This window comes from Canis lupus, chromosome 10 (genome assembly GCF_003254725.2).
Source record: "Canis lupus dingo isolate Sandy chromosome 10, ASM325472v2, whole genome shotgun sequence".
Taxonomy (NCBI): Eukaryota; Metazoa; Chordata; class Mammalia; order Carnivora; family Canidae; genus Canis; species Canis lupus.
In genome coordinates this window covers 51,752,144-51,780,014 of record NC_064252.1, presented here as the reverse complement: position 1 = coordinate 51,780,014, position 27,871 = coordinate 51,752,144, and the positions used below count along the sequence as shown (strand labels likewise).

The 27,871-nt window shown below is 39.1% G+C and overlaps 1 protein-coding gene across 7 annotated transcripts in view; it reads left to right on the top strand.

The window, feature by feature from the left end:
- The first annotated feature begins 1,740 nt into the window (after nucleotides 1-1,740).
- Nucleotides 1,741-27,871, top strand: part of FSHR (follicle stimulating hormone receptor) — a 179,343-nt gene continuing 153,212 nt past the window's right edge. For 2 of the 7 annotated variants that reach the window (XM_025466426.3, XM_025466415.3), the window contains exon 1: nucleotides 1,741-2,071. In XM_025466426.3, the coding sequence (XP_025322211.3) occupies nucleotides 1,920-2,071 (152 nt within the window). In that variant the 5' untranslated portion in view covers nucleotides 1,741-1,919. The remainder of the gene's footprint in view (nucleotides 2,072-27,871) is intronic. The other 5 variants (XM_025466434.3, XM_025466406.3, XM_025466451.3 and 2 more) reach the window with 3 other exon arrangements.

Sequence of the window (27,871 nt, the reverse complement as noted above, 5' to 3'; positions counted from 1 at the left end):
TGAAAGGAGCAAGTAAATAGATGCAGTGGCATGGTTCTATTCTATTATTTTGCTTAATAAGTTATATTTATTTATAGTTATATTTCTAGGAGTTGTGAATATAACATAGTTTTAAAATCAAAATCGCAATTTTAAAAAGATTTGTGGTCGTTATAGAAGGTCTAATTTAATTACAATTGGAGTTCTACAAATCTAAGTGGAGATTTGTCAGGCAGGGGTATGGGTGGGAGTTTCAAATGGTAATGAGTTTTTGGGTTTTTTTTGTCACTGGAGTTAGTCAAGCATAGGTAGGTAAATCCCTTTAAATTACTGTGAATATTTTAGAGTAAACTTAAGCATTAGTTGGGTGATTGCATTTAAGCCCTTCCATACCTGAAAGACTATTATTCTGTGGATCGATATTGTTGAGTATAATAATTTAACTATTCGTGTTAGGCAAAATAGATCCATAGAAAGTCCACATAAATACTACCCTGATCTTCCAGTACTGGAATTAAAATGAAGCAGTTGCTCCCAGAAAAAGCTAGGGGACAATTTTACCCTAAAAGTCACTTGCTCCTGTTTTTTCCCTTAAAGATAATTTAATCCTTTCATTGTAAGTCATTATTCTTCAATGAGGTAGGGGAGAGGGAGGGAGGAGAAGGAAAAATATATACATGTTTAGTATTTTCACCTAACTCAATCTTATGCAACTAATTACTTAAAGATAGTGTTGAAACTAATAATAAATTGTACACAGGATCTTAGAGAATATTCTGCCTTTAAGTCATCATAGAGGGAACACCTGGGTGGCTCAGCGGTTGAGTACCTGCCTTTGGCTCAGGGCATGTTTCTGGAGACCCGGGATCGAGTCCCACATCAGGCTCCCTGCATGGAGCCTGCTTCTCCCTCTGCCTATGTCTCTGCCTTTGTCTCTCATGAATAAAATCTTTAAAAAATATAAATAAATAAATAATCATCATCATAGATTCTGGAGTTGGAAGTAGAAGGCCACTTTACTGAAAACGTCACCAAACATTTCCAGATCCTGTACCGTCCAGCCAACTGAGAATGCCAAAGTGCCGGGACTCTCACCTACAGGGGCCATTTAAAATGTACTTAAAAGCACAGGTTAGATAAATTCATTTGTGCCAATGTCCCAAAGGCAGAGGCAATCTTCTGAGCCTGAAAATGAGAGAAGACTGAAAGGATCCACAACAGAGGGTGCACTGCTAATGTCCCCTAAATTCAACTGAAAAGACAGCCCGTTCCTCAAATCACTCAGAGAAGTCAATTGTCTCTGTGGATGCCCCTTCAGAGGTGCCTGCTACCTGGGGATATCTGCCCAGGGCTCACTAGCCCACCCACCTGTCTTCTAAGCAACACCATTTTTAGTTATTAGTTAGGGCAAGAAAGAGGACTTGTGACTACGACCCAGACGTTTCAGTTTTATGGGAGGGAGAAAGATGTGGATGCCAAGACTGGAAATGGGTCCCCACCCCTCACTAAGTGACATTCTTACTGGTATTTCGCATCATATGTGAGTCATGTCTTTTCTGGAGAAAGTCAATCATGTCGCTTTCTTGAAAAGAGAATAGTGATCAGCAGGGACACGTCTACAGTATAATTAATGTAAATAGTTCCAGACACACATCAAAGTTCTATTTGCTGGCTTCCTTGGGTCAGGGTGGAAGAAATCCAATAGAGAAGGATAAGGGCGTAGCTTATCTTGCCCCGGAAGTCACTACTGGCACACAAGAATTTTGCTATTTGTCTGAAAGTGGCCACACACACACACACACACACACACACATATCCCCTGGTGGGTCATGTGACCCCGGTAGATCTCTTCTCATAAGGGCGCTGTGTGGAGCTTCTGAAATCTGGGGAGATTTTTCTCTGCAGATGCAGGAAGAAAGCAGGTGGATGGATGAATAAGTATGGCCTTGCTCCTGGTCTTCTCGCTGGCATTCCTGAGCTTAGGCTCAGGATGTCATCATCGGATCTGTCACTGCTCTCACAGGGTTTTCCTCTGCCAAGAGAGCAAGGTGACAGAAATTCCCTCTGACCTCCCCAGGAATGCCGTTGAACTGTGAGTATCAGAGGCAGCGGGAACAATGGTGGGGCTGGCATTTGTGAGTTGTGTGCTATTACTATTTTCACATTTAGACTGATAAGCCTTTGGTTAGGGCAGAAATAGTTAAGTAAAACAAACTCCCCAGCCTAACACCCTGCTTGCAGCTCTCCCAAGATCTTAGTGAGAGTTTGTCTCAGCAGCCGCCAGGAAAGGGCAGTGGGGAAAGCAAAGAGAAAAAGAAGGTATTTGAGTCTTTTCAACACATTTGCTCTTGGCTTCCATACGGTCTTTGGTGAAACCAGAAAAGTAAAACTAAGAAAAACTGGAAACTTTGAAGACCTGGAACTGGAGGCAGAAAGACAGTTGTGATTTAAGAGGCATATACAGCACGTCTCCTAAGGACAATGAATTTCAAGAAGGCACGAATCACTGTTGCTTTGGAGGCATCAGGAAATAATACCCGAACTGAGGTTCTGTTTCCTGGGGAAATGGGGCTGGAGGAGAGAGGACAAAGTGTGGAAAATGGAAGAAAGAAAGGGGGAGACAGAGTGAGCAGGAAAATATATAGCATACTCTTTCATATAGCTGGGAAATACAATTCACAATGTTAGAATTTCACTGGTTATTTTAATAGGAAGTTTATAGACTGAGCGTTGGACAAGATTTTAGACATCATTTCACTCTATTTCTTCATTTTGCAAATGAGGAATCTGGGGTCTGGAGAGTCAAGAGATTTGCCCAAACTCTTACAGAGTCAAGGAACAGCCACAACTAGAAATCAAGCCTTTTGACTCATAGTCTACGTTCTTTCCCCCAAACCCTAATTCTGATTGTCCAATTACTACTTCCCCCTAAGAACTAGCAAGTTGTTAGGCTCAGAAGTTGCAGATATAGTCACTGTATTTATTACAAGGATTTTATATAGAAGCCACTATTCTGGAGGTCTGTTTCACTCTTGGTCTCATAAAGCCAAGGACGACTCTTATTTGACTACAGAGTATGGTCATCTTTTTAGTTCACAATTACCAGAGCTACACTCAAACATGGTTACACACTGGTTAGTTGTGCTTGATCCTTTTCCCCTGGACATCTCAAGTCCTGTCTATCCAGAGGTGGCTGCAGTGGCAGGGAAAATAACCAGTCAGCTCTGCATTTTGTCTACACTGTTTCCAATGAGACAACTATTCCTGATTACGGGGAAGAATGTGCCTATGCACAGTCTGGTCTATTAAGTCACTACAAAAACAGGAGAAGGTCAATGCACCTGAAATCTTGTAAGAAGTCACTTGCTCCTAAGCAACTTTGAATAATTGCTTAACCCCTCTGAACCTCAGGTTCCTCACTTCTAAAGGGCTTTAATACAGCTTTTTTGGTTGGGTTGTTGTTCATACTAAAAGATAGAGCTCCCTCACAAACATAACCATTTCCACCTCTCTACTTCTTCTGATGTTTTCCGATGAGACAAGCAGTGCCAACTAACTGCTGGAGCAGACAACCCCTAACAAGATTTAATTTTAGAGTGATATTCATCCATCCCAAACCCCCTTCTGCACTAGGTCATCTATTTTCTGACATGTCTTTATGAGATGAGATTTTTTTTCTAGTCTCTGAGAAAACATGAAGAAAGAAAGAAAAGGAGGGAAGTAGGGGGGGAAGGAAAAGAAGAAAATCCATTCTCAAACCCCAAACCTCGGGGAGTAGGTGTGTATAGTGTGGGAGGGGAGTATGATTTTTTAAAAATAATTCATCCTAATATCAATGACTAAAACATGTCTCTGCTCAACAGCACTTTGCAACCTAGAAGGAGATTACAGGAGAAAGTGTGCTTGTCACGCTTGACAGAGGGTAGCTCTGGGTGAACCCTTAGCTTAAGTGTATATACACAGAGGACAAAGGTGCATAAAACTAAGAAGAGGAGGGACACCTGGGTGACTTGGTCAGTTAAGCTTCTGCCTTTGGCTCGGTCATGGTTACGGGGTCCTGGGTCAAGCCCCGCATTGGGCTCCCTGCTTGGTGGGGATCCTGCCTCTCCTTCTCCCTCTGCCACTCCCCTGCTTAAGCTCTCTCACTCTCTCTCTCAAATAAATGGATAAAATCTTTTTAAAAAGAAGGAGGAGACACGCAGGGATGGCGGGGGAGGGCCGGCAAGGAGCCCGCGCTGGCGCCCGGCCTCGGGAACGGAACGGCGGGGGGAGCAGGGGCCGGGCCGCCCGGGGCCCCCCTCAGCTGGCTGCGTTCACAGACTTGCTGGGTTTTCAGTAGGTCCCTTGGACAGAGCCCAGGATCAGGCTTGGCCTCCAGTCTGCCCGCCCCTGCTGGCTGGGCGCGGGGGTGGGGGGCCGGCGGGGCCCGGGGGTCAGGGTACCCGCCCTCCATACACTCCCTTCCTCCCCGCCCCCGCCCCTGTCCTGGGGCCCCCCAGCCGCTTCCAAGACTGGGGGAGGGCGGACAGCGAGAACTGGGGGGGGGGGGGCTCCAGCTCTGCAGCAGAGCGGGACCTAAGGGGCCCATCAGAGGCACTGGGGCTCCCCACCCCACCTGTTCTCTCCAGCCCCGCCTCCTCCCGCTTGCGGGGTGCGGGGTGCGGCGGGGGCAGCACGCTTCTCTCTTGGCAAAGGGACCCAGGACGCTCACGGGGGGACCCCAGCAGGCAGGGTGGGGGGCAGCTGCGCCAGTCTACCTCACGGGCCCCCCTCTGCCGGCCACGCCAGGGATCGTGGGAGGGGAGGCCGCTCCGTGGTCGCCCGGGGGTCCGGGGAGAGCAGGGTGGGGACGAGGGACTGGCCCCTGCGCCGGGAAGGAACCAGCGCCGGCTCCGATCCCCGGGACGCGTCCAAGAGGTGCTTTAAGTGGTTTGCGCGGACCGGGCGGTGGGGACCGGGGGCCTCGCTCGGCCCCTTCGCGCCATCCTTCCCCGAGTGACAGGTGCCGCCTCGTCAGCAGCGATGGGACGTGAGCAAGCATGGGGACCCCAGCCCTCCCTGTGCCCCTCCCCAGACGGGCTGCGCCACCAGCCCGGTCCCACGCAGCCCCCAGTGTGCTCACCCACGTGTGCGCGCGGCCGTGCCCGTTGCCGTGTCGTGGAACTGTGCCCGTCACCCCGTCCAGACAAGAGAACGGCCGTCGAGGCCGCGGTTATGCAACTTCCCATGTGTGTCATGACAATGTCACTGCTTTTTAAACTTGATTAACTCTTTATTTTAGTAAAATGCCCCCAGAGTCCACAAAACTGTTGGGTTTGCAGAGGTTTTAATTTTTTGGCCTTAGAACCTGCGGAAATTAGGAGGTACTGACCCCAGTGCAGCAGCCTTGGCCCGGGATTGCGTTTGCCTTAGCGGATATGTTTATACAGATGAATATAAAAAGTTCTTTTTCTTTGGCTTATTGCTCTTTCCCCACCCCACCCCCCTTCTCCCTTCTCACCTTCCCCCAAAGAAAGCTACTTCTTCATTTGGTGGTACAATTATTTTTTTTAACTAAAATAAGATAAAATTCTATATTCTTAAAAAAGAAGAAGAAGAAGAAGAAGAAGAAGAAGAAGAAGAAGAAGAAGAAGAAGAAAGAAAGAAAGAATTTGCCTGTCACTGGCATTCCCTCCCCGCTCACCAACCCTCCTGGGAATGAATACAGTTGCTTGGGAGTTTTGAGGACTAAAGTTCTCCCAGATATTTAGTCTTTTTTTTTTTTTTTTTAAGATTTTGTTTATTTATTCATCAGAGAGACAGGCAGAGAAAGAAGCAGGCTCCATGCAGGAAGCCCGATTTGGGACTCGATCCCAGGTCTCCAGGATCATGCCCTGGGCCGAAGGCAGATACTCAACCACTGAGCCACCCAGACGTCCTCAGATATTTAGTCTCGAGAAAATTCTTTTCTCTACATACTCACTAACAGAGTGTGAATTGGGCCACTCTAGAGTTTAGCTTTGCAATCTTCTGGGCATATAGAGGAAAAGAAGATAAACATTGCTTTCGTTGTTAGATGTAAAAAAAAAAAAATATTTGAGGATATTTTTGAGGTTTGTTCATCATGGAAGAGCAGATAAAATGCCAAGTGAACTAGAATTCAGATGTTGAGTTAAAATGAAAGCACAATTACTTTTATTTATTTTTGTTTTTTAAAGGGATTGGATTGGGTTTATCTGCAACACTGGCAGAGGAGAGATGAAATGGCTAAGTATTTCTAACTCACCTTGCAGCCTTCTGCATTTGGGTATTGGCTTTAATGATGATCATATCAGGTGGAGGTGGGTGGAATAGCAGGGCTTCATTGAGTATAACTGCTTAATCCATCAACACAGCACAGCATCATCGTTTGTCAGATTCACCCAGGGGAAAACAATTGCTACATCTTACCATGTATAATTTATCCTATCAATCCATCTACCTTGCAGCACTTTCATTTTATATATATATACCAGCTATCGCTAGAGATTTCTAATTCCCCAGCCACGTGAACATATTAACACCAAAGCAACAGGAAGGTACCACCAACAGGCAAGTAGATTCCATTTACTTGAAGGGTCAATACCATTTGCCTGAAGCTTTACACATAATACCTTATGAAAAGTTCACAACAGAACTGCAAGTTTGGTGTCAATGTTCTATTTTTCAAATGAGGCAAATCAAAGAGCCCAAATATTCAATAACCTGGATACTGTCAGCCCTGTGGCTCCTGGATGGCAGAGCTGGGATCCAAACTTGAGCCTGTGTTCCTACTTCTTCTCTATGCTGTATATAATGAAAGCCTCTGACTCCCTCCATTTGTTGCTCTTCAAACAAACAAAAATGTCCCTTAGAATTTGCCCAGAGGTCAGCATTTTCAGTTAAGATCCACTAATAAATACTTTAAGCTTTATGGGCCATAAGTTTCTACTGCAACTACTCAACAGTCACAGTTGTAGGAAAACTGCCACAGACAAAACGTAAGTGAATAAGCATGGCTGTGTGCAAACAAAACTTTATTTTTGCCCCTGAAATTTGAATTTTGTATAACGGTTGCATATCACAAAATAGTCTTGATTTTTTTTTTTTTAATGTAAAAGGTGAAAAGTAGTCTTAGCTCATGAGCCATAGAAAAACAGAGGGCAGGCCCACCTTGACCCACAGGCTATAGATTACCCATTTCTCATTTAGACTATAGCTAAAACCAGCTAAATCTTATTGACTTAAGTAGGGTTGAGGGTTGAGGCAGCCTGAAACATGGCACCATAGAGAAAGTACTAAACTAGGTGAGCTGGGTCAGGAATGGAGGGAATTCCAAGGTAATGTTCACAAGCAGGCCTTTTACTGTTTTTGACAAGTCAGAGATGGTATAGTCTTCAGAATCCAAGAGACTGAGTTTCAAACCCAGGCTATAACATTGTTTTTTGCTGTACCACAGGGGCTTTTGGGTGTTTAATGGAAATTGTAATATAAGCCTTTCTCAAAGAGTTGCCATGAGGACTATATGGGACAATGAATACCTACCACCCAGGGCAATGCCTCTCAGGTAGTGGTAATGGCTGTTGTTGCTGTTGTCATCTGTAAAACACTAGGAAAAAAAATACCACAGAGGGCATTCATGATGACCAAGTGAATCAATAGGTATGAGAATGCTTTCAACAAGTAATATAGAGATCTTTGTAACTCTGAAATAGTTTATAATGTCCCACTTACATAAGAATAATTTCTGCCTCCCTCCAGTGGCTGGAGCACTTACTCTCTGTGCACTTATTTTCTGAGTAAGAAAATGTGTTCTTTTAGGCTTTCAGTATTTGCCAAGAACTCAGGGAAGTTTCATTCTGACCACAGTCAAAGGAATTTTGATTTCTGACTTACCCTAGAAACTCCATTTCAATTGGAGGCAGTCAGTGGATCTAGAAAGGACACTTTGATCTTGCTTTATTCTTCCTGGAGTTACAATTTCTAAGGAGAATGTGAACACCCATTCAAAATCTGAAATTTTAGCTCTAAGTGACAGTACAGGTGCAGCTATCTTTTTCTTCAGCAGGGTCAGATGACCATAATATGAAGAGGAGAAAAGCATCTACTGGTGGTCTCCATTGACACAGAGAGATCTGTACTGAGATTTTACCGTAGGCTGCCTGTATTCACACCTCTCTTCAATGTCAAGTTCCTGTATCTCCTTGTAATCTCAAATGACCAGCCTTACTTTTAATTACCTAATTATATATACTTTTTGTTCTATTTTATCCCTCTGGCTTATATTTCTTGTTTTGCTGCTTTGGTTTAGATCACTCACCTTATTTCCAGAATCCTAGATTATTGTTTAGCTAGGAGCTACTCTAGTTTTTCCTTAGTTCGGAGGGATGTTATCAGCACTGTATGCCAAAAGAGATGACTTTTGTTGTGCCAATAAAGTTCTGTGATCTTCAAAAGGGAAATAGGGCTTCTGATGTTTGTAAACAAGTTTAATTGTGTAATTTTTTTTCTCTGAAAGCATATTCTGGGATTAATATTCTGTAGAATACGTTTTCAGAAAGGCTAATCCACAGTCTGGTCTATTCAACCCCAGCCACCAGAATGAATCCCTTGTCGAGTCTGAACTGCAGCCTGAAACTCCTGACTCCCATTCCAGTGTTCAGTATCAGCTGGAGACAAACCTTTGGCTGGGGTTTTCAGTGCTTTGTGCCTGGGAAGCTGCTGTTTAAGTATGTAGTATGTTCTCATGAAGAATAAAGTTTTAAAGATTATAGCCACATGGAAACTCGAAACTAGTTATTACTTATACTGAAGTAAAGAAAGGAAAGATAAAACTAGTAAAACCACTCCTGACTCTGATTTGTTGAGTATTGATGGCTCACTTTCTTGACTAACCACATCCAATCAGTTTTACAAACTCTCTTCATATTACTACCAGTAATTCTCTTTTTTTTTAAAGTATTTTATTTCTTTTGAGAGACAGAGAGCATGCAACAGGGGAGGGGCAGAGGGAGGGAGAGAATCTCAAGCAGATTCCCTGCTAAGCACAGAGCCCAAAGCAGGACAGCAGGGCTTGATCTCAAGACCCTAAGATCATGACCTGAGCCAAAACCAAGATTCAGATGCTCAACCAACTGAGCCACCCAGGCACCCCATTACGTATTCTTTCTTTACTGCAATCATCTGTTTGGACCCTGAACAACTAAAGCCAGGATTGTATAATTATGTCCTACTCTATCCCTTTCAACAAATTTCTCTCTCCTCTCCAAACCAGCCTGCACACTGTGGTTGAATTTTTCTCTATAAAATACCATTGCCACCATGTTATGATTTCCCCCACTCAAATCACCCGATGGCTCATTTTTCTAACTGCTTCTCGCTGCTCGCCAACAGGAGCTCTCAACTCTGCAAAGCTCAGACTCACTCTTAAGCTCTGTTTGTGCATTTCTGCTTCCCTGTGTCTTCATGTTATGCCTTCTGTCTATACTATGCTCAGTTTCTTCCTTCTTGCTTCTTGAAATCCAACCTACTTATTATCATCATCTTGCTCCAAGGTTGCCTCCTTGATGAAGTCTTCTCTGACTACTTCATCTGTATTTAATCTAAATGCTAGTACAGTTCATCTCACACTTCATCTTCCTTTGTCCTTATTTTTTCATGTGTGTCCTATTTCCTCCACTGCAATGAAAATTTCTTTTTTATTCTTTATTGTTCCCGGTTCAATGCAATGTATGTTCTTGGCCCTCAATTACATGTAGAACAAATGATACAATAAATCAGGGGGAATTACATCTGTTTATTTGCTCCGCTCCTCAGTACTAAGGAAAAGATTCTTATAAAAGATGATTATTGCTCTCCCTGTGGTGAACTACTATAGGATTTGATAGTTTTCTTATTTTCCTTGTCTTTTTTATGTGTTTGTTTTAAGAAAATGCCTGTATGTCATTCTAGAATCCATTAATTTATTCAGAAAGATACAAAGATCAGAAACAAAGTCTCCTAAGTTAAAAGTTGAACATTCTGTATTCTAAGTACATCACTCAATTCTCCTGACATAAGTAATAATACTTGCCTCTCTGTATCTAACAAGAATATTGAAAAGATAAATGACATTGCCTAAACAAAATCACTTTAAGCCAGGCATCAATGTTCAAAGAAATATAATTTTTGCCAATTAAGGTCAGATTCTAAACCCTGAATGTGAGGTTTCCTGTGTTCCCCAGATGTACTTTGATTACTGTAGTTCTATCTGGATATCAAAACCAAACATCCCACTGTGCAGATTGCCCCTGGTGCCCATATCCGGAGGTTCCTACTGTCTTGTTTAGATATTTCTTTTAAAGAAACAAACAGCACAGTTTTCATGCTAATGCATAGATAATCCCTTCTCTTGAAACAAAATCTTGTACTTGTTTTAGTGAGAAATGGTATGTGTATGTCCAACATTTGGAATTTAATTGGGCTGGGGGTAAGGGAGATTTATATTCCCCATGGAGGAATCCAAAAAATGACTAAAGGGAGAGCTATACAGTGTGGTACCTTTAAAGGGAAAAAGTATAAATTATATCACAAGGAAAGAATCCTTTCAAATACAAGATGAACTCTACCCTGAGAATTGGCTGAGAGCTGTAATTTACAGAGTCATTATCAGCAATTGAAGAGTAGAGGTTTGAGACAGCAAAATTCCACTAGCTTGGTGATGATAAAGTCCCTTGTTTACCCTAAAGGTGAATGGTGGCCTTCCTCACCCAAGTCCTCTACCAAAGAAGTCTAAGCTTCAGAAGTAAGACATGTTGACATTAAATGGGAAATTCATTTAACTTTTGATTTTCTTTCCCCAAAGCCACTAATTGGGTTATCTAGTCACTGTGGTTGATTGAACTATATATTTTTAAGCTGTTAGATTTCAACTCTCCAATTTAGCTTTATTTAGACTAGATTCTAGCTTATATATCCCACAAGGTCAGCTAGGAAAGAGAGTAATTATTTTTAATTGCTTAGAATCGGATTATAATGAGATCTGGATGTTTGTTCTTAATCTGACCTCCCCCTGAAGTATCTCAGACCATGTTTTGTGTCTCTGACCTGAACAAGCCATTACCTTGTTCTTTTATATGGAATATGCCAACTGATCTGAAAAATTTCAAGTGAAGCCCCCTTACCCCCCAAAAAGAAAAAGAATAAAGTAACCAACCCTTGCCATAGCCTTGAACTCAATGATATTTTTAGTCTTCGGAGAAGCTTGAGTCCATTCTTTTATCCCTTCTCCCCAGACCTTTTCAGCAAGAGCTAACACTGAACTATCACAGAATCCTATGTCAGAAATAGTGGAAAATAAACAGTATGAGCCAATTTTTCTATCTTCCTAATGCCAAGCTTGATGAAAACCTCTAAAAAATAGGAGCCCAAAATGCTCATCTAAGTTTAAGTGACATGAAGAGATCGATTAATAGAGGGTATCAAAAAGAAAAGTCATCGGGAGATTGGTAGAAGCTTGAAGAAAAATGATGCTAAAGTTTCATTCAATTCTAAAAGGCTTTTATTTGACAAACATCTATAGGCACCAAACTTCCCAAAGCCAGCAAGCTGTTTCTAGGTCTCAGAGTCCAGCAGGTGTGTAATTTCTAAAGTCCTGTGATTTCAGTTGTGGGGTTTTGGGGGGCACAGGTTGAACAGGGTTCCTTTAGGCTCAGTAGACAGTTTTGTTTTGAAATGAACCACAGGAAACTTCACACAGATAATTCTCTCTCTTGTTTTCAGTTTGGCAATGAGTTTTAAACAAAGATTTGTGGGAAATCCCATCTCCAACAATGACTATAACTCAATAAATAAGGGCTGACAGAAGGTATGGAACATGTCATCCATGGTCCTCCCAAAACAAGAAGGGAATAAAAAAGAAAGCCTCATCATATGGAAGGGCCACAGCCTGGAGCATTAGACTTTTCAGGAGTGGCCTCAGTTTTTAAATACTCCGCCTCTTCTGATAAAGTCTGCTGAATTTTGGTTCAGATGATGGATCACATCCCTGGAAGACAGGCTTGCCTTTATGCATGTGTTCTCACCATCTCCCAGTACCAGCTTCTGAATAGGTTACCATACTTGCAGCCTTCTGCCCTCCCAGCTCTTTGCTCTGAGCTCGTGCTCTCATTTCATTCCCCTGTGGGCTCTAATACCCAGATCCAGGACAAAAGTCCTAAGTTTGACATTAAGATCTTCCATATTTTGGCCTCAGATTAACTCTCCTATCCTCTTTTATTTTTCATCTCCTTAACTCTTTGCTTCATCCATTACTTTGTATTCCCAGATTCGTCTTTTAATCCTTTACCCAAATACTACTATCTTCTCCAACATCAAGTGTATTATTTCACTATTATTCAGATTTTGAGACCAAAGCAAAGATGCTTATTTTTCATGAAGCTTTCTTTCTCTGGCAAATATTTGATTATATTTGTGCAAGGCACTATACTGGGCTCTCAGGAAAAAGAAATCAACAGAAGAGGCATGGTGCCTATTCTCGTGGAATTGTTCAAAGCAAATAACATCAAAGAAATAATGACAATACTATTTTTCCTCCCTTTCACCAAAATCAAAATCCCCTCTGGGAGCCCAGAATAATCATTGGCAAACTCGATCATTCGACAATTAATTGTTTAACTTGCAACCTGAAATCATAGATTGTGCGAACTGGAAGATATCAATGCCCAGTAAAAGCCAATGAGACGGTGCTTGCCTGTTTGATGCCAGAGGCAAGTTGGTGAAAAGATAGGCATCTGTCTGTCCCATCTAGATTTGCCCTTTTGACCACCTAGGGTTGATTTCAGGAGTTATGCAGGGCCACTTCCACAACAGTCTAATCTCTAAAAGGTCAGAAAATCCTTGCTTTGTTTTACAAGGAGAACATGGACCTCAAATAAAAGAGAATGACAAAAGAACACCAGCAAATTTATGGTAAGGTTTAACTGACAGATGTCCATTTTAAATGTGACTGGAAGTTTTCAAATTGTGCAAATACAAGGGATCATGTCCTTTGAATTGAGATAGAAGAGAATAATACAGAAGGTGGAAAATGGCACCAAAAGGGAAAACTTAATCTGCACTGTTTTCTTTGCCAACTTTATAATTTTCCCCAAAGCGACTGTGCTCATGAATACTATTATGTGGTCACCAGGAGAGAGTAGGTTAAAGGAGTATATGAATCAGCAGACTGTGTATTCCAGCCTTCCCCCAGAGAAGCTGAGTGTCTGAAATCTGGTAATAATCACATAGACTTAGTCTCAACAAAGCCCAGATGTCTCTTCTGAAAAATGACACAACCTAAAAATTTCAACTTTGGCAAAAGGGGAACACTGAGAAGGAATCCTTCAGTGCTCTTGAACTTGTAAGCAATTTTCTTTTTGTGTAAATTTAAAACCATTTTGCAAACCTATGTTAGCTTTAGAAACAGAAAACAAACTGAATGAAAAAGAATGATCATGACATCATCAGATAATGCCTGAGCAAGTATTAAGAGTCAGTCCACACCCTTGCCACTGCCACATACACACCAAAGCTAATTTGTGGTCAAGGCAGGAATGGAAGAAACCTTCATTTAATTGGTGTTTGTCTTGTGACCAAGTTGTGCAGAATTTCTGTAAGTAAATATATTGGGAGTGGGGGAGAGACAGTGGAAAATGCAACAAGAAACACCTTTTTTAAATTTAGAAAACAAACTGAAAAGGCAACGAAAGCAAGTATGAGAATATGGTGACAGCAAAGAGGTCACCTAAAATTCTACATACAGTAGCAAAATTGCTTATCAGGACCCTGATTGTGAAAATCTGTTGACCTCCTTCAATAAGAACATACAGTTTTGGAATGGCATCTGATTCCTCCAAACAAATAATAGAGACAACGGAAAAAAGAACAAACAGTTATGATAGCCAGATAGGAAAATTACAAAGTAGCCCTGGAAGCAGAGGTCTCCAGTAAGATTCCAGGGGAAGAGCAAAAACAGCAAAGGAGGAAGGAAGGAAGGAAGGAAGGAAGGAAGGAAGGAAGGAAGGAAGGAAGGAAGGAAGGAAGGAAGGAAGGGAAACAAATGGCTGAGTCAGTATCTAAATGTCCCTCTTGGGATCCCTCGGTGGTGCAGCGGTTTAGCGCCTGCCTTTGGCCCAGGGTGCGATCCTGGGGACCCGGGATCGAATCCCACGTCGGGCTCCCGGTGCATGGAGCCTGCTTCTCCCTCTGCCTGTGTCTCTGCCTCTCTCTTTCTCTCTCTCTCTGACTATCATAAATAAATAAAAAATTTAAAAAAATGTATATCTAAAAAAAAAAAAAATCTCCCTCTTGGGTTGGTCAAATTCCCTGGATAAGACTTTCCCGAGCTCTTACCCAAAAGGTGAAGCCCTATAGCAGCATTCCGGTAGCTAAGGAAAAGGACTAGGATCTCAGCATTTAGCTGTCATAAGTATTCTCTGGGGTCCTCCTGTCCAGAAGCTATCAATTCTACTTTCTCTAAAGAATTAACCTTTGTCGTTTTGCTCAGGTGAACAGAAGCACTTACCTGACTGCTCCAAGCAGGAAGGCTGACTCATCTTTCTACCAATCTTCCTTATTTTAGACACCTGACCCTATTTCCTCCCCACTCCCACTTCTAGGGACACGAATGCCTCCAATTCCTGAGTGTTTTAGGGATTGTACAGGGTAAATCACATCGGTTTAGGAGTTCATTGTCTAGAATCTGCCGAGTCAGTACTTCTCAAACTTTAATGTATAAGCAAATCAGAAGAATATATTGGGAAAATTCAGATTCTGGGGCAGTGAGGCTGGACTGGCCCTGAAAGTCTACCTTTCTAACCAGCATCTAGGAGGCTTTGTGGCTTTATGCCTTTAAAAAGAAAAAGCTTACCATCTTCTCAGTGGGACTTGAAGAAGAAACAAATAGTTATTTAGTTATTTGTTTACTATGCCATCTCTCCCCAGGAATCCTCACTCCTTTTTCAACCCACTCAATCTGTCTCTCTTCCCATAGGAACCACTGAAAATTTTCTTGTCACAGGTACCAATGAACTTCTCTTTATTTTCAGTGTGTTTTATACTGTGGTTATACCATTTTTTCAAATAAAATATAAAAATTTGAATATAAGAGGAATGCCACAAAAATCAGGTGCCATGCAATGGTCTCTCTCCCATCCACATGTTATATGCCTCTCAGGAATACTCCATACAGTTGACCCTTCTCTTGCTTGAAACAGTTTTCTCTTGTAAATTCTAGCATCTGTGACACCACACTAACATTCCTCCCATATCTCATGCCAGACCTAGGTGTGTGCTCAGTTCTTTACTGCTACCCCATCTTTAAGTGTTGGAGCTCCCAGGCCTCATCTGGACATCTTCTCTGGTGCATCTGTACTCTCTGCACGGATCTCGTCCAGTCCGTGGCTTTAAATATCACCTCATGTAAAATCAAAATGTATATGCTGTGCCTGACCTCTTCATGAAGTACCAGACAAATGATACCCAGCTAAAATCTTGACATCACCATTTGCATCACTTACTGGCATCTCAAAACCAAACATGTACAAAATAGTACAATTAATCGCCCTCTGCTAAATCTCTCATAATCCCCTCTCCCAAACTCCATCGTCTATAGAAATGCACGTATCACCAATTCCCCCACCATGCCCAAATCCAATCTGATACTAAGTTCTGGAGATCTGACCCCTAAAACATAGCACATATGTCTCCACTTCTTATCTTCCCTACTACCACTCTACTTCAAACTACCACGGACTCTCGCCTGAACTACTGCAGGAGTCCCTACTTCTTCCATCCCCTGGTTCCATTCCATTCAAAGTTACAATCCAGTCCTCACATAGCAACTAGATAAAGTTTTAAAGAGTATGACACATAATTACTTAGAATTGCACTTAGAATAAAATGTATTCAACCTGTGTTTCAGATTACCTTCCATGACAGGCACTGTTCTAGGTGCTAGAGATCCAATATTGAGTGAAACAGACAAAATCCCTTCCTTGTTGGAGCTTCCATACTTCGCCATGCCTACAAGGTACTTGATGATTGACCTCCACCTGTCTTTCCACAGGCATAGTGCATATCATGTACAACATGCACATCACCACTAATCTTAGCTACCCACGGCCCCTCTCTGCTCTTCCTATATACCAAGCTCTTTCTCACCTTAAGTCTTTTTTCACTTGTATTTTGTTGTCTACAATGTCTTCCGCCACCCCTTAATTTTTCTTCCCCCCCTTCATTATATTCATCTTTCCAGGGTCTACCAAAATGCTACCTCCTTAGAGAAGTCTTCCTTGACCACTCTGCTATAATAGCAATTCTCTAGCATAGTATCCTTTTCTTAAAAAAAAAAAAAAAAAGTTCAATACATACATGAATGAATAGGGACACGTGGATGGCTCAGTGGATTAAGTGACTGAATCTTGATTTCAGCTTGGGTTATGATCTCAGGATCCTGGGATCAAGCCCCATGTCAGACTCCACATTCAGCAGGAAATCTGCTTAAGATTCTATCTCTCCTTCTCCCTCTGACCCTCTCCCTGCAAGGTCGCTCGGTCTCTCTCCAAAATAAATAAATAAATCTTTTTTAAAAGATATACATGAATGAATAAATGGAAATTCCTTAGAGCAAATAAAAACTAGGAGGAAACACACAATGCAACAAACATCTAGCAAGCCTTACATATATCACCATGCTGTTTACTTCTCATAATATGTCACCCAACAGTGTTGTACGGTAGCTATTATTGTTCCCATTTTGGAAATAAAGAAAATGTAATTGAAGAACTAACCCAAAGTTATTTAGCTTCTCAGTGTCATAACTAAAATTAATATTCCTAATATTATAAATCTAATTTAAAGATGCCCAGTCTTTGTACTAACCTTGAAGAAAGACAAAGAGGACCCCCTGTGCTCTGAACTTCTAAGGCAAAATAATCTAAACTCTTTATCTGAGTTTAAAAATGCACAATTCTGGAGTTATCCGTAATGTAAAACTTACATATTATCTTGTCTCTCAAATACGATAAGCCCTCCGAGGGCCAGCATTCCACCCCTCTCCTATAGCCATCCAGGGTTGGGTACTCAATGACTACTCAAGAGAGAGGACATACCCGACAGAAGATGAATGAGCAAGGTCATAAATAAATAGAAGGAGGATTGAAAAGTAGATGTCAATGGCCATTTCCAGCAACAAATTGCAAAATAACTAGAAGTTGTCTAATAATGGTCAAGAGCCATTTGAGCGATTTGTGTGTGCCTGTGGGAGAGGTGATTGGCAGGGCTAACTCCACTCTCTGTTGCCCTTTACACATTTTCTATGAAGACAGTCCCTCAGAAATAATTAACTGTCAGCAGGTTAAGTAGATGATCTCCTGTAGCTGTAGAGGCTTAACAAAAGTGAATGCTATGTGAAAATGGAGTGCCCAACAAAAGCTTCGAGAGCTCTGTAGATACTCCCTAAATTGTCCTCATATAATAATGATGAACCTTGCTGATGATGTTACAAAAGCTCCACAGAGTTCAAAAAAAAAAAAAATTCCCAAGTGATCTCATATGACCTCACAGCCTCTTTTCTAAGATTTCTTCTAGATTTGAGGATTATACTTCTGTTGTCTCATCTGGGATGTGTTTTGAAGTCTAGGGCAAGTTGCTCTAACTAGTCCACATCTTATGTAATATGATTTGAGAAGCACCAAGCTGGCTCAGTTTACCCAAAATATCTCCCTCACTACTTGTTGCATGCTACAATTAATCAATTAATCCTGAGAGCCTTCATGATTTTCTTATTTTCTAAGATTCTGGAGTTGAAATATAAAATCCCCTTGGAAGAGAAGTATCTTGAGTTTTCGAAGGCTAGCCCTCTGCTCTAGCATTTTTCAATGTATATTACACATAACCCTACTTTTTTAAAGATACTCAAGGAAAAGCAAATTTTAAAAAGTCTTCCATGATCAAATAGGTGTGTGAAAACTGCATGCTATCTCCTCATCCTAAAGATTCACATTGTACATAACATATTAAAGGCTCTCAGAAGCATTCCAATTTTACATGACCCTTAAGTGTTCCATAGAATACATTTTAGGAAACTGATTTAATAAGATGTAGCTAACCAAGATTACACTTAGGCAAATAGGCCTCCATATATACCCAGAGGAGCTAGAGAGTTGAGAAAGGTAGTAAATACAACCCAATATATGTGGTAGAGACCAAAAAACTATTTACTCTCTTTTTAAAATTCTATGTCTGTCAGGGCACTTGGGTGGCTCAGTCCGTTAGCCATCTGCTTTCATCTCAGGTCGTGATCCCAGAGCCCTGGGATGGAGTTGCTAGTCAGGCTCCCCGCTCAGCAGGAGTCGGCTTCCCCCTCTCCCTCTGCCCATCCCCTCTGCTTGTGCTCTTTCTCATACACTCTCTCTCAAATAATAATATCTTTAAAGAAATAAAATAAAATTCTATATCTGTCAAGTCTTCACCTGTGCAAATCTACTTTGCTTTTCAAATCAGAGAATTTTTATGCTAGCTGAACTTTAGAGAGGATATACTTCCTCTCTCTCTCCTTGTTTTAGGAATGAAAAATGAGGCCAAGCAAGATGAAATGACTTGCCTAAGTTCATGTGGGTAATTAAAGGTATTATCTAGCCTCTATTTCCAAAGCCAAAAACTTTAAATCTACAATATACAAGTTTCTATGTCTGGTTTCCTGATGAAACATACCTCTCTACTCCCATAAAGGACAGACAACCTTCCACTACCACCTCTACATCCCCTAATATAACATTAGAATTCTATTGCTATTTTCCTTCTACCTTCACCTGCTTTGGAAAAACACCTTTATTTAGATAAAACACAAGCACACAAGTCTTTCAAAGCATACATTTCAGCAGTTTTTAGTATACTCACCGATATGTGCAACCATCATCATAGTCAATTCCAAAACATTTTTTTCACCTCACAGACAATCCTTTATCCTTCATCTATTACTCTCCTACCTAGCCTCTTCCACCCAGACCTGAGCAACCACCTATTTTCTGACTCTAAATTTCTGTATTATGGACTTTCATATGGATGGAATTATACGAGGTCTTTGTGACTAGCTTCTTTCACTTAGCATAATATTTTCATGGTTCATTCAAGTTCTAACAGGTATCAATACTCTATTCTTCTTATGGCTAAAAAATCTTCCTTTGTATAGATATACTGCATTTTGTCTAATCATTTGTCTGTTGATGAACATTTGGATTATTTACCTCTTGGTTATTAATAAATAATGCTACTTTAAATATTTGTGTATAAGTTTTTGTGTGGACATGTGTTTTCATTTCTCTTGGTATATAGCTAGAAGTGGAATAGTTGAGTCGTATGGTAACTTGATGTTTAATATATTGGGGAACCACCTGTTTTCCAAGGAGGCTGACTCATTCTACATTCCTCTTGAATAGTGTATGAAGTGCCTATTTCTCCACATCCTCATCAACTCTTACTGTTATCTGACATCTCTTATTCTAGTCATCCTAGTAAGTAGGAAGTGATAGCCCATTGTGGTTTTGATTTGTATTTCTCTTATAAGGAGAGATGTTGCACATATTTCTATATGCCTTTTGTATCTCTTTGCTACTGAATATCTATACAGATTCTTTGCCCATTTTTTTATTGGGTTGTCTTTTCCTTATTGAGTTGTGAGAGCTCCTTGTACATTCCAGAAACAAGTCCCCAATCAGATATATAATTTGCACATTTGGCCCATTTTGTGAATTGTCTTTTCACTTTCTTAACAGTGTCCTTCGAAGTACAAAGGTTTTTTTTTATTTTTATAAAATCCAATATATATTTTTAAAAATTTATTATCTGTGCTCTTTTGGCATCATATCCATATCCAAAAATCGCTTGCCAAACTCAGGATCATAAGGATTTATTCCTATGTTTTCTTCTGAGAGTTTTACAGTATTAGCTCTTACATGCACACCTTTGATCCATTTGGAATTAATTTTTGTATATGCTATTAGGTAAGTGTCCAATTTCATTTTTTTGCAAGTAGACATCCAGTTGTCCCAGCACCATTTGTTGAAAAGACTACTCTTTCCTTATTGAATGGTCTTAGCACCTTTGTTGAAAATTAGTTGACCATAGAGGTATGTATTTATTTATACTCAGTTCTGTTCCATTGATCGGTATGTTTATCCTCGTGTAAGTACCACACTATCATGTTTAGTCATGCTCAGTTTTGCTTTCTAATAAGTTTTCATATCAGGAAGTATGAGTCTTCCAATGTTATTTTGCCCAATTGCTTGGTATGCATTTCCATATGAATTTTAAAATCAGCATGTAAATTTCTACAAAGCAATCAGCTGAGATTCTGATAAGGGATTACACTATATCTGTAGCTTAGTTTGAGAATATTGCCATCTTAATGATGTGAAGTCTTCAGATTCATAAGCTTGATGATTTTCCATTTATTTGATCTTCTATGATTTCTTTCAATGACGTTTTATAGTTTTAAAGCTATACATTTTACACTTTTATTAAATTTACTGTTTTTTCTTTTTGATACTTTAATGAATGAAATTGTTTTAATTTTTTCAGTTTGTTCATTACAAGTATATAAAAATACAACTGAATTTAAAAAAATACAACTGAATTTTATATATTAATCTTGTAACCTGTAACCTTACTTAATATGTGTTAGTTCTAAGAGGTTTTTAGTTGATTCTATAGGATTTTCCATATACAAGAATATGTCATCTGTGAATGGAAATATTTTTCATTTCTTCCTTTCTACTCTGTCTCTATTCCTTTTTATTGCCTACTTGCCCCACCTAGAATCTTCAGTACAATTTTAAGTAGAGGTAACAAGAGTACACATCCTTGTCTTGTTTCTGATCTTAGGGAAAACCATCTAGTTTTTTACCATTAAGCATAATAATGTTAGCTGTAGATTTTTCATAGATGCCCTCTATCGTGTTGAGGAGGTTCCCTTCTATTCCTAGTTGGTTGTGAAAAATTTTTTTTATCAAAAATGGATGTTGGATTTCATCAAAAACTTTTTTATGTATCAGTTGAAATGTATAATCTTTCTTATCCTATCAATATGAGGTATGACATTATAAAATTGGGATGTTAAACCAAATGTGTATTTTTGGGAAAACCCTACTTAATTATCATATATAATTCTTTTTACATGGATTTGATTTGATAGTATGTTGTTGAGGATTTTTATATCCACATTCCTTTGACATATTGATCTGTAGATCTCTTCTTGTGATATCTGTCTAGTATTGATATGAAGGTAATACATGACTCATAGAATGAGTTGGGAAATGTTCTCTTCAAATTTTTTTTAGTAGATTTTGTCAATAATTGGTATTAATCCTTAAGTATTTGGTAGAACTCAATAGTGAAGCCATCTGGGTATGGAATATTCTTTGGGGTTCTTTTTTTTTTTTTAATTACTAACTCAAAACTCCTTACTTGATATAGATCTGTTTGGATTTTCTATTTCCTATTAAGTCAGTTTCAGGAGTTCCATCTTTCTAACAAATTTCCCAATTATTCAGTTACCTAATTTGTTGATGTTCATACACTTATCCATAGCATTCCTTATTGTTTCCATAAAATCAATGCCCCTTTAGTAACATCCCTTCCTTCATTTCTGAGTCTAGTAATATGAATCTCCTCTCTTTTCTTCTTGGTTATTCTAACTGAATATGAATCTCTTTCTTCTTCATTATTCTAACTGAATATTGCCCTTTTTTTTAATCTTCAAAGAATCAACTTTAGGTTTCATTTTTTTTTCCTATTCTCCCTTTCATAAATTTCTGCTGTACTTTTTATTATTTTCTTGCTTCTCAATTTAGGTTTAGATTGCTCTTCTTTTTCCAGTGCCTTAAGACGGAAGGTTATTGATTGAATGTCTTTTTTAATATACGCATTTACAGCTATAAATTTCCCCATAAGCATTGCCCTAGGATGCATCTCACAAGTTTCATTCATTCCTCTCAAAGTATTTTCTGTTTCCCTTTTTACTTGGGAATAGTAATACAGTTTTCAATTTCGGCATATTTGTGAGTTCTCAATTTTTTTTCCTGCTACTGATTTCACCTTTCTTTCCACTGTGGTTGGACAACATACTTTATTTCTAACTGATCAAATGTATTGAGGATTTTTTTTTTTTTATGGCCTAGCATCTTACCTACTCTGAAGAATGTCCTATGTGCACTGGAGAAGAATCTGTGCCTATTGTGGTTGAGTGTTCTGGACATGTCTTTTAGATCTAATTTTTAATAGGGTGTTCAAGTGTCCCATACAGTTGTTGATCTATCTACTTGTTCTATCCATGATTGAAAGTAGGGTGTTGAAGTCTTCAGCTATTTTCATTGAATCTTCTATTTATCCCTTAATTTCTGTCAGTTTCACTTCATGTATTTGGATGCCATCTTATTAAGTGTATATATGTTTATAATTGTATATCTTCCTGATGATTAACACTATTATCCTTGTAAAATATCCCTCTTTATGCGTACGAAAATTTTTTGTCTGTTTTAAAGTCACTTACCTGGTATTAGTGTAGCCACTCCAGCTTTCCTGAGGCTGCTCTTTACGAGATATATCTTTTCCAATCCTTTTATTTTCAATCTATTTTTGTCTTTGAATATAATGTTTGTCCTTTAGAAGATATAGTGAGATCATGTTTTTTAAATCCAATTTGACAATTTCTGTCTTATAATTAGGTTGTTTACTTTATTCACATTAATATTATTGATATAGTTGGATTTACATCTGTTATTTGAGTTTTTGTTTTCTATATGTCTTTTTTGTTCCTCTATTCATCCTTCACAATTTTCTTTCACATTAAGTGGACCTTTTCTAAGATAGCATATTAATTTCTTTAATAATTTATTTCACTGTTTTTTAAACTTTATTTATTTATTCATGAGAGACACAAAGAGGCAGATACATAGGTAGAGGGAGAAGCAAGCTCTCTGCGGGGAACCCGATGCAGGACACAATCCTGGGACTCTGGGATCACACCCTGAGCTGAAGGCAGAAGCTCAAGCCCTTAGCCACCCAGGTGTCCCATTCTTCACTGTTTTTGAGATATTTTTAAAGCAATTACTCTAAAGTTTACCATATATCCCTTATCAGAATCAGCTTTGGGTTTATGCTAAATTCCAGTGTGAAAGCAAGAAAGAGAGAAAATGTTACACCTATATAGCTCTATCTCCTATCAGTTAAAAGAAAAAAAATATGCATTTGTACAATCTTTTATAATTACATAATTGCCTTTACTAGTGCTTTGTTTGTTTGTGTGGGTTTGAATTACCATCTGGGGCCACTTGCTTCAGCCTGAATAAATTGCTTTAGTATTTTGTAAGGCAGGTCTGCTAGCAACAAATTTTCTGTTTTTATTTATCTTGGAAAATCTTTATTTTGCTTTCATTTTTGCAAGATAGCTTTTATAGATGTAGTACTCTTGGTTGAGAGGTTTTCTTCCTCTGAGCACTTTAAATGTGTTATACTACCAACCCAGGCCCTCCATTGTTTCTGATGAGGGGTGAGCTTCTAGTTTTATTGAGGTTCTGTTGCAAGTAATGTCATTTTTCTTTTGTTTTCAAGATTTTTCTCATTTTCTTTGACTTTAAACATTTTTACTGTAAAGTGTTTACAGGTCTCCTTGTGTATATCTTACTGGAGTTTACTGAGCTTACTAACTGTATAGGATATTGTTTTTCAATAAATTTGGGAAATTCTCACCTATTATTTCTTTAAATGTTTTTTCTTCTCCTTTCTCTCTTTTTCTGGTACTCTCATTACACACATATTGGTGCCCCTTCTTTTGGCTCATATTTCTCTAAGGTTCTCTTCATTTTTCTTCATTCTTCTTTCTTTCTGTTCTTTGGCTTGAATACTCTCTATTGATCTAATTTTTCTAATTTGTCTGCAGATTTAAATCTACTGTGGAGGTCCTCTAATTTTTAAAAAAATTTCAATTGTACTGTTGAACTCTAATTCATGTATTTTTAAATAATTTCTCTTTATTAATGTTCTCAATTTAATGCAATATTGTCATTGTACTTTATTGCTTTAATCATGCTTTCTTTTACTTTTTTGAACATATTTACAATAGTCTTTTATAAATGACTTTGAAATCTTTTTCTGTTAAATTTGGCATCTTGTTACTCTCAGAATCAATTTCTGTTACTTGCCTTATATTCCAGTATAAGGATCATACTTTCCCGTTTCTTTGCATGCCTCATGATTTGTGGGAAGCTAATATTTTAGTAAACATATTTATAGTATTCTGGGTACTGATTCTCCCACCATGACTTGCTATTTGTTTATTTATTTAGTGACTGACTGGGTTATTTTAATCAAAGACCCTAGTGTTCTCAGGGAGGCATAGCTTTCCATATACCCACAGTCACCCTGGGGGGAAAGTGGTACTGGTAGGGTTCTCGTTCACTTTTCCCTGACCACATCAAGATGTTAACCTATACTACTTGCAGGCAGACAGTGTTATCATTTTCAACAATCCCCTGGAGACCTAGGTTTCTTTACAGACTAATCAAATTGTGGCTCCCTCAGAGAAATCACTTCTGAGGTCAGTGTTTGATATTTGTTCTGACCTCAAGAGGGCTTCTTCCAGCTGTCTTATTTTCCTAGTTCTTTCCTGCAAACTAGCCAGTCTACATTAGATACTTATTAGATCCATGAATCTCCCAATTGCCTTTCACCACACCTCTACTGTTTTTAAAAATGCTCTTAGGCTTAAACCTCATGCTCTGCTGCAAATATAGTCCATTCCTTTGGGAAGAAAATACCAGATATCTGTTTTGCAGTCTGCTTTCCCCCTACCTCCCTAGGCAAAATCTCAACCATGGCTCTGGAACCAGGAGTGGATTCGATGGCAACTTCTCTTTGAGATCCTTATTCTAGGAGTTAAGCACTTGGTGGAAGATAAGGTAGCAGCCTAAGATCCTCTCAGCTTGATTCTTCTACCATAGAACCACCATCTCATGAGCCCAGGCGAGAGCTTTTGGGGCCCCAGGATTCTCATCAGGCTACACCCAAGACAGAGCCCTCTGATTCACAAGTGTGGTTTGGCAAGAAGAAAAAAGCCCCACATCTTAACTGCATTTGCCTGGACAAAAACTCAGCAGCAGACATCTGGAGGCAGAATAAGATATACTGAAGTCCTGCTCCTCTGGGGAAGAGGGCCCTACAGCTGAAAAGAGAAGAAATCCCATGTTTTTGGCTTTAAGAGTCTGGAGTAAAGTCTCTACCTTTCTGAGATGGGACAGAGAGAAGAGGAGAGAGAAGCAGTTGTTTTGGTTTAAATGCTCCAGACTCTTGCCTTTTTCATAGATTTTCTTAAATAGATATTTCCTTCTTTGCCCTTTGCTATTAAGAGTATTTCCAAAGTTTTTGAATAGTTGTTATTGTTGTTTTTCTTTGTTTTAATAATTTGCACCAGTTTCACTACAGAGTAGATCAGCATAGCTCCCCACTCTGTCATGCTCAAAGTCAAATTTCACCACTATGTTCTTGACCAAGCAAAACAGAGGGGGAGTGGGCTGTTGATGGAACAAAGAAAACAGTCGGGTATTCAGGATTATCATCTCTGAGGTTCTTTGTGTGACCTTGAACAAAGGGAACAGTTGGGCAAGCCGGGGGGAAATAAATGTTATTACAATGAAGTTTTTCATCCCATTTTTTACTTTAATGTTTTTCATGTTCATTATTAGTTTTAAATAATTCAGTACGCATGTCCTAAATATTGGTTTGGTGAATGGTAATGGCTCTATTACCTGCAAAGTAAGGCCACTAACAACTGATCTTCCTACCAGGCCTCACTATTTCTTAAAAACTGTGATATGAAAAAAAAAATAAAATAAAATAAAAATAAAAAAATAAAAAAAATAAAAACTGTGATATGGTGTACAAAACAGGTAGAAATAGAATTACAACTGAAAGGATGCTTTCCAGGTCTGCTTCAGTTTGTTAGATCACAGGAAAAGAACCGATTTATTTTCTCCTGAGCAGAATAGAGACAAAATGACCTTCTCCCTGTGTATTTACAGTCCTGACCATTTGACTTAAGTAATTTCAGCAAGAAAGAGTGTGCAATGGTCCCAGATGGAAAACAAGCCAAAAGAATATCAAAATCCTGAGTTCAGCATCTTCACAGAAAAATCCCTGAGACCGTAAACCACGCAGTACATCATTCACATCCTGCTACTCCAGCAACACACCTTTATTGAACACTTTCTGTGAACACAGCCATTTGCTGGGATAGAAAAGCCAAAGATACAGCCCTGACACATGAACTCTTAACATAGCTAAAGAGAATAGACACACACACATACATATTCACAAAAAAAAAAAAAAAAAAAAAAAAAAAAACAGAAGAAGGTGTTTATCATGTGATAACATAAGGATAGAATAAGCAGAACAAAATTTGAGTACTATATAAGCTCTTTGAAGGGAGAAATCCCTATATTTGGGATTACACATAGGGCACTTCCTTGAAAAAAGTGAGAACTATGCTGGATTTTTTAAAAAGCTTTAAGTATATGGTGCATTAAAGGAGAATGCATGGTGGGTAGAAAGAACACCTGGAGAGCTAGGCACGCAGCAGCATATCAAAGAAAGAGTTTCTTCTCCTGAAGGAAATCGTATTTGCTTCTAAATCAATTTTGTATCTAGAAATGTGCCAGGAGTATACTCAGGTGAGTGTGTATGTGGAGGGGTGGGAATTGGAGCATTTCCATTCTAGATCTTCAAATTCAAGAAATATTATCCAACAGGAAGAAAATGAAGTTCTCTTTTAACAATCTGTGGAAGTTTGGGTAAAAAGGACTAAGGTGTAGTTCATAGAAAATTATTGGGTTGCAATAAAAGGCTTCAAAAATGTCCATAACTGAATGTAGAACAGATTAGACCCTGCTTTAGTTTGTAGTTGAGAAATACAAATTACTTAAGTCACTTGAAGCCTTTTTCAAACAGAATTAGTTTTTTATTCATTTATTTGTTTCAAGTGCCTGGAGTGGTGAACAGCTGAGATAATATTATGCCTGAAAGATTTTTGCATCTAAAGCCACATGTTCCTAAAATAAATAATTCCTTCAGAGAAACTTATTTAAACATTAGGTTAATTTGTTCTTTTACACAGTAAGCAAATAGGCTCCAGTTAGATCTAGACAACTTTTTCTAGAATTAACCTGAATTTACCATTTTGTCTGTTGATCCTCAACTTAAAAAAAAAAAAAGAGATGAAATGAATGAATGAGTGATTAGAGAAAAATATAAATTTAAAGATGTTTCATATATCCTGCCTCCTCATTTACTGTATTTTTCTAACTCTGCTTTCAAGACGAGCAGTCAAAATTAGCTACTGATCCGTAACCCATCTAATTTTGTCTTTATTTTACTCTAAGTTGTCTCCCTTCCAATAATCATTATGGGGTAAGTGACACTCCAGGGAAAATCAATTTCTTCTGAGTAAATAGAAAAGCCCAGTCTTTGTTTATTTTGCTATTTGAGCCCAGCAACAGCCACCCTCCTATTTTCAGCAAAGTTGAGTAACTTGTCTGCTGCAGCCTCCAGGGAAGATTTGTCAACCTTTAGGAACCAGCCTCCACCCCTTGAGTAGGGAATAATTAGAACCACTTAGATATCAGAACTGCATTTCCCAGCAATTGGAATTGGCTACATGTTATTTACCTCAAGATTGTTTAAAGACCTTTAAGCCCCTAAAGGGATAGTCTCTTTCTTATTTTCTCTCCACTAAGAAAGATGTGAAGCTACAAAGCATTCACATTTGCAAAACCCTCAAAAACAAGGATTCCCATGCCTTATTTCTGTCTGATTTAGGTCTGTCAAG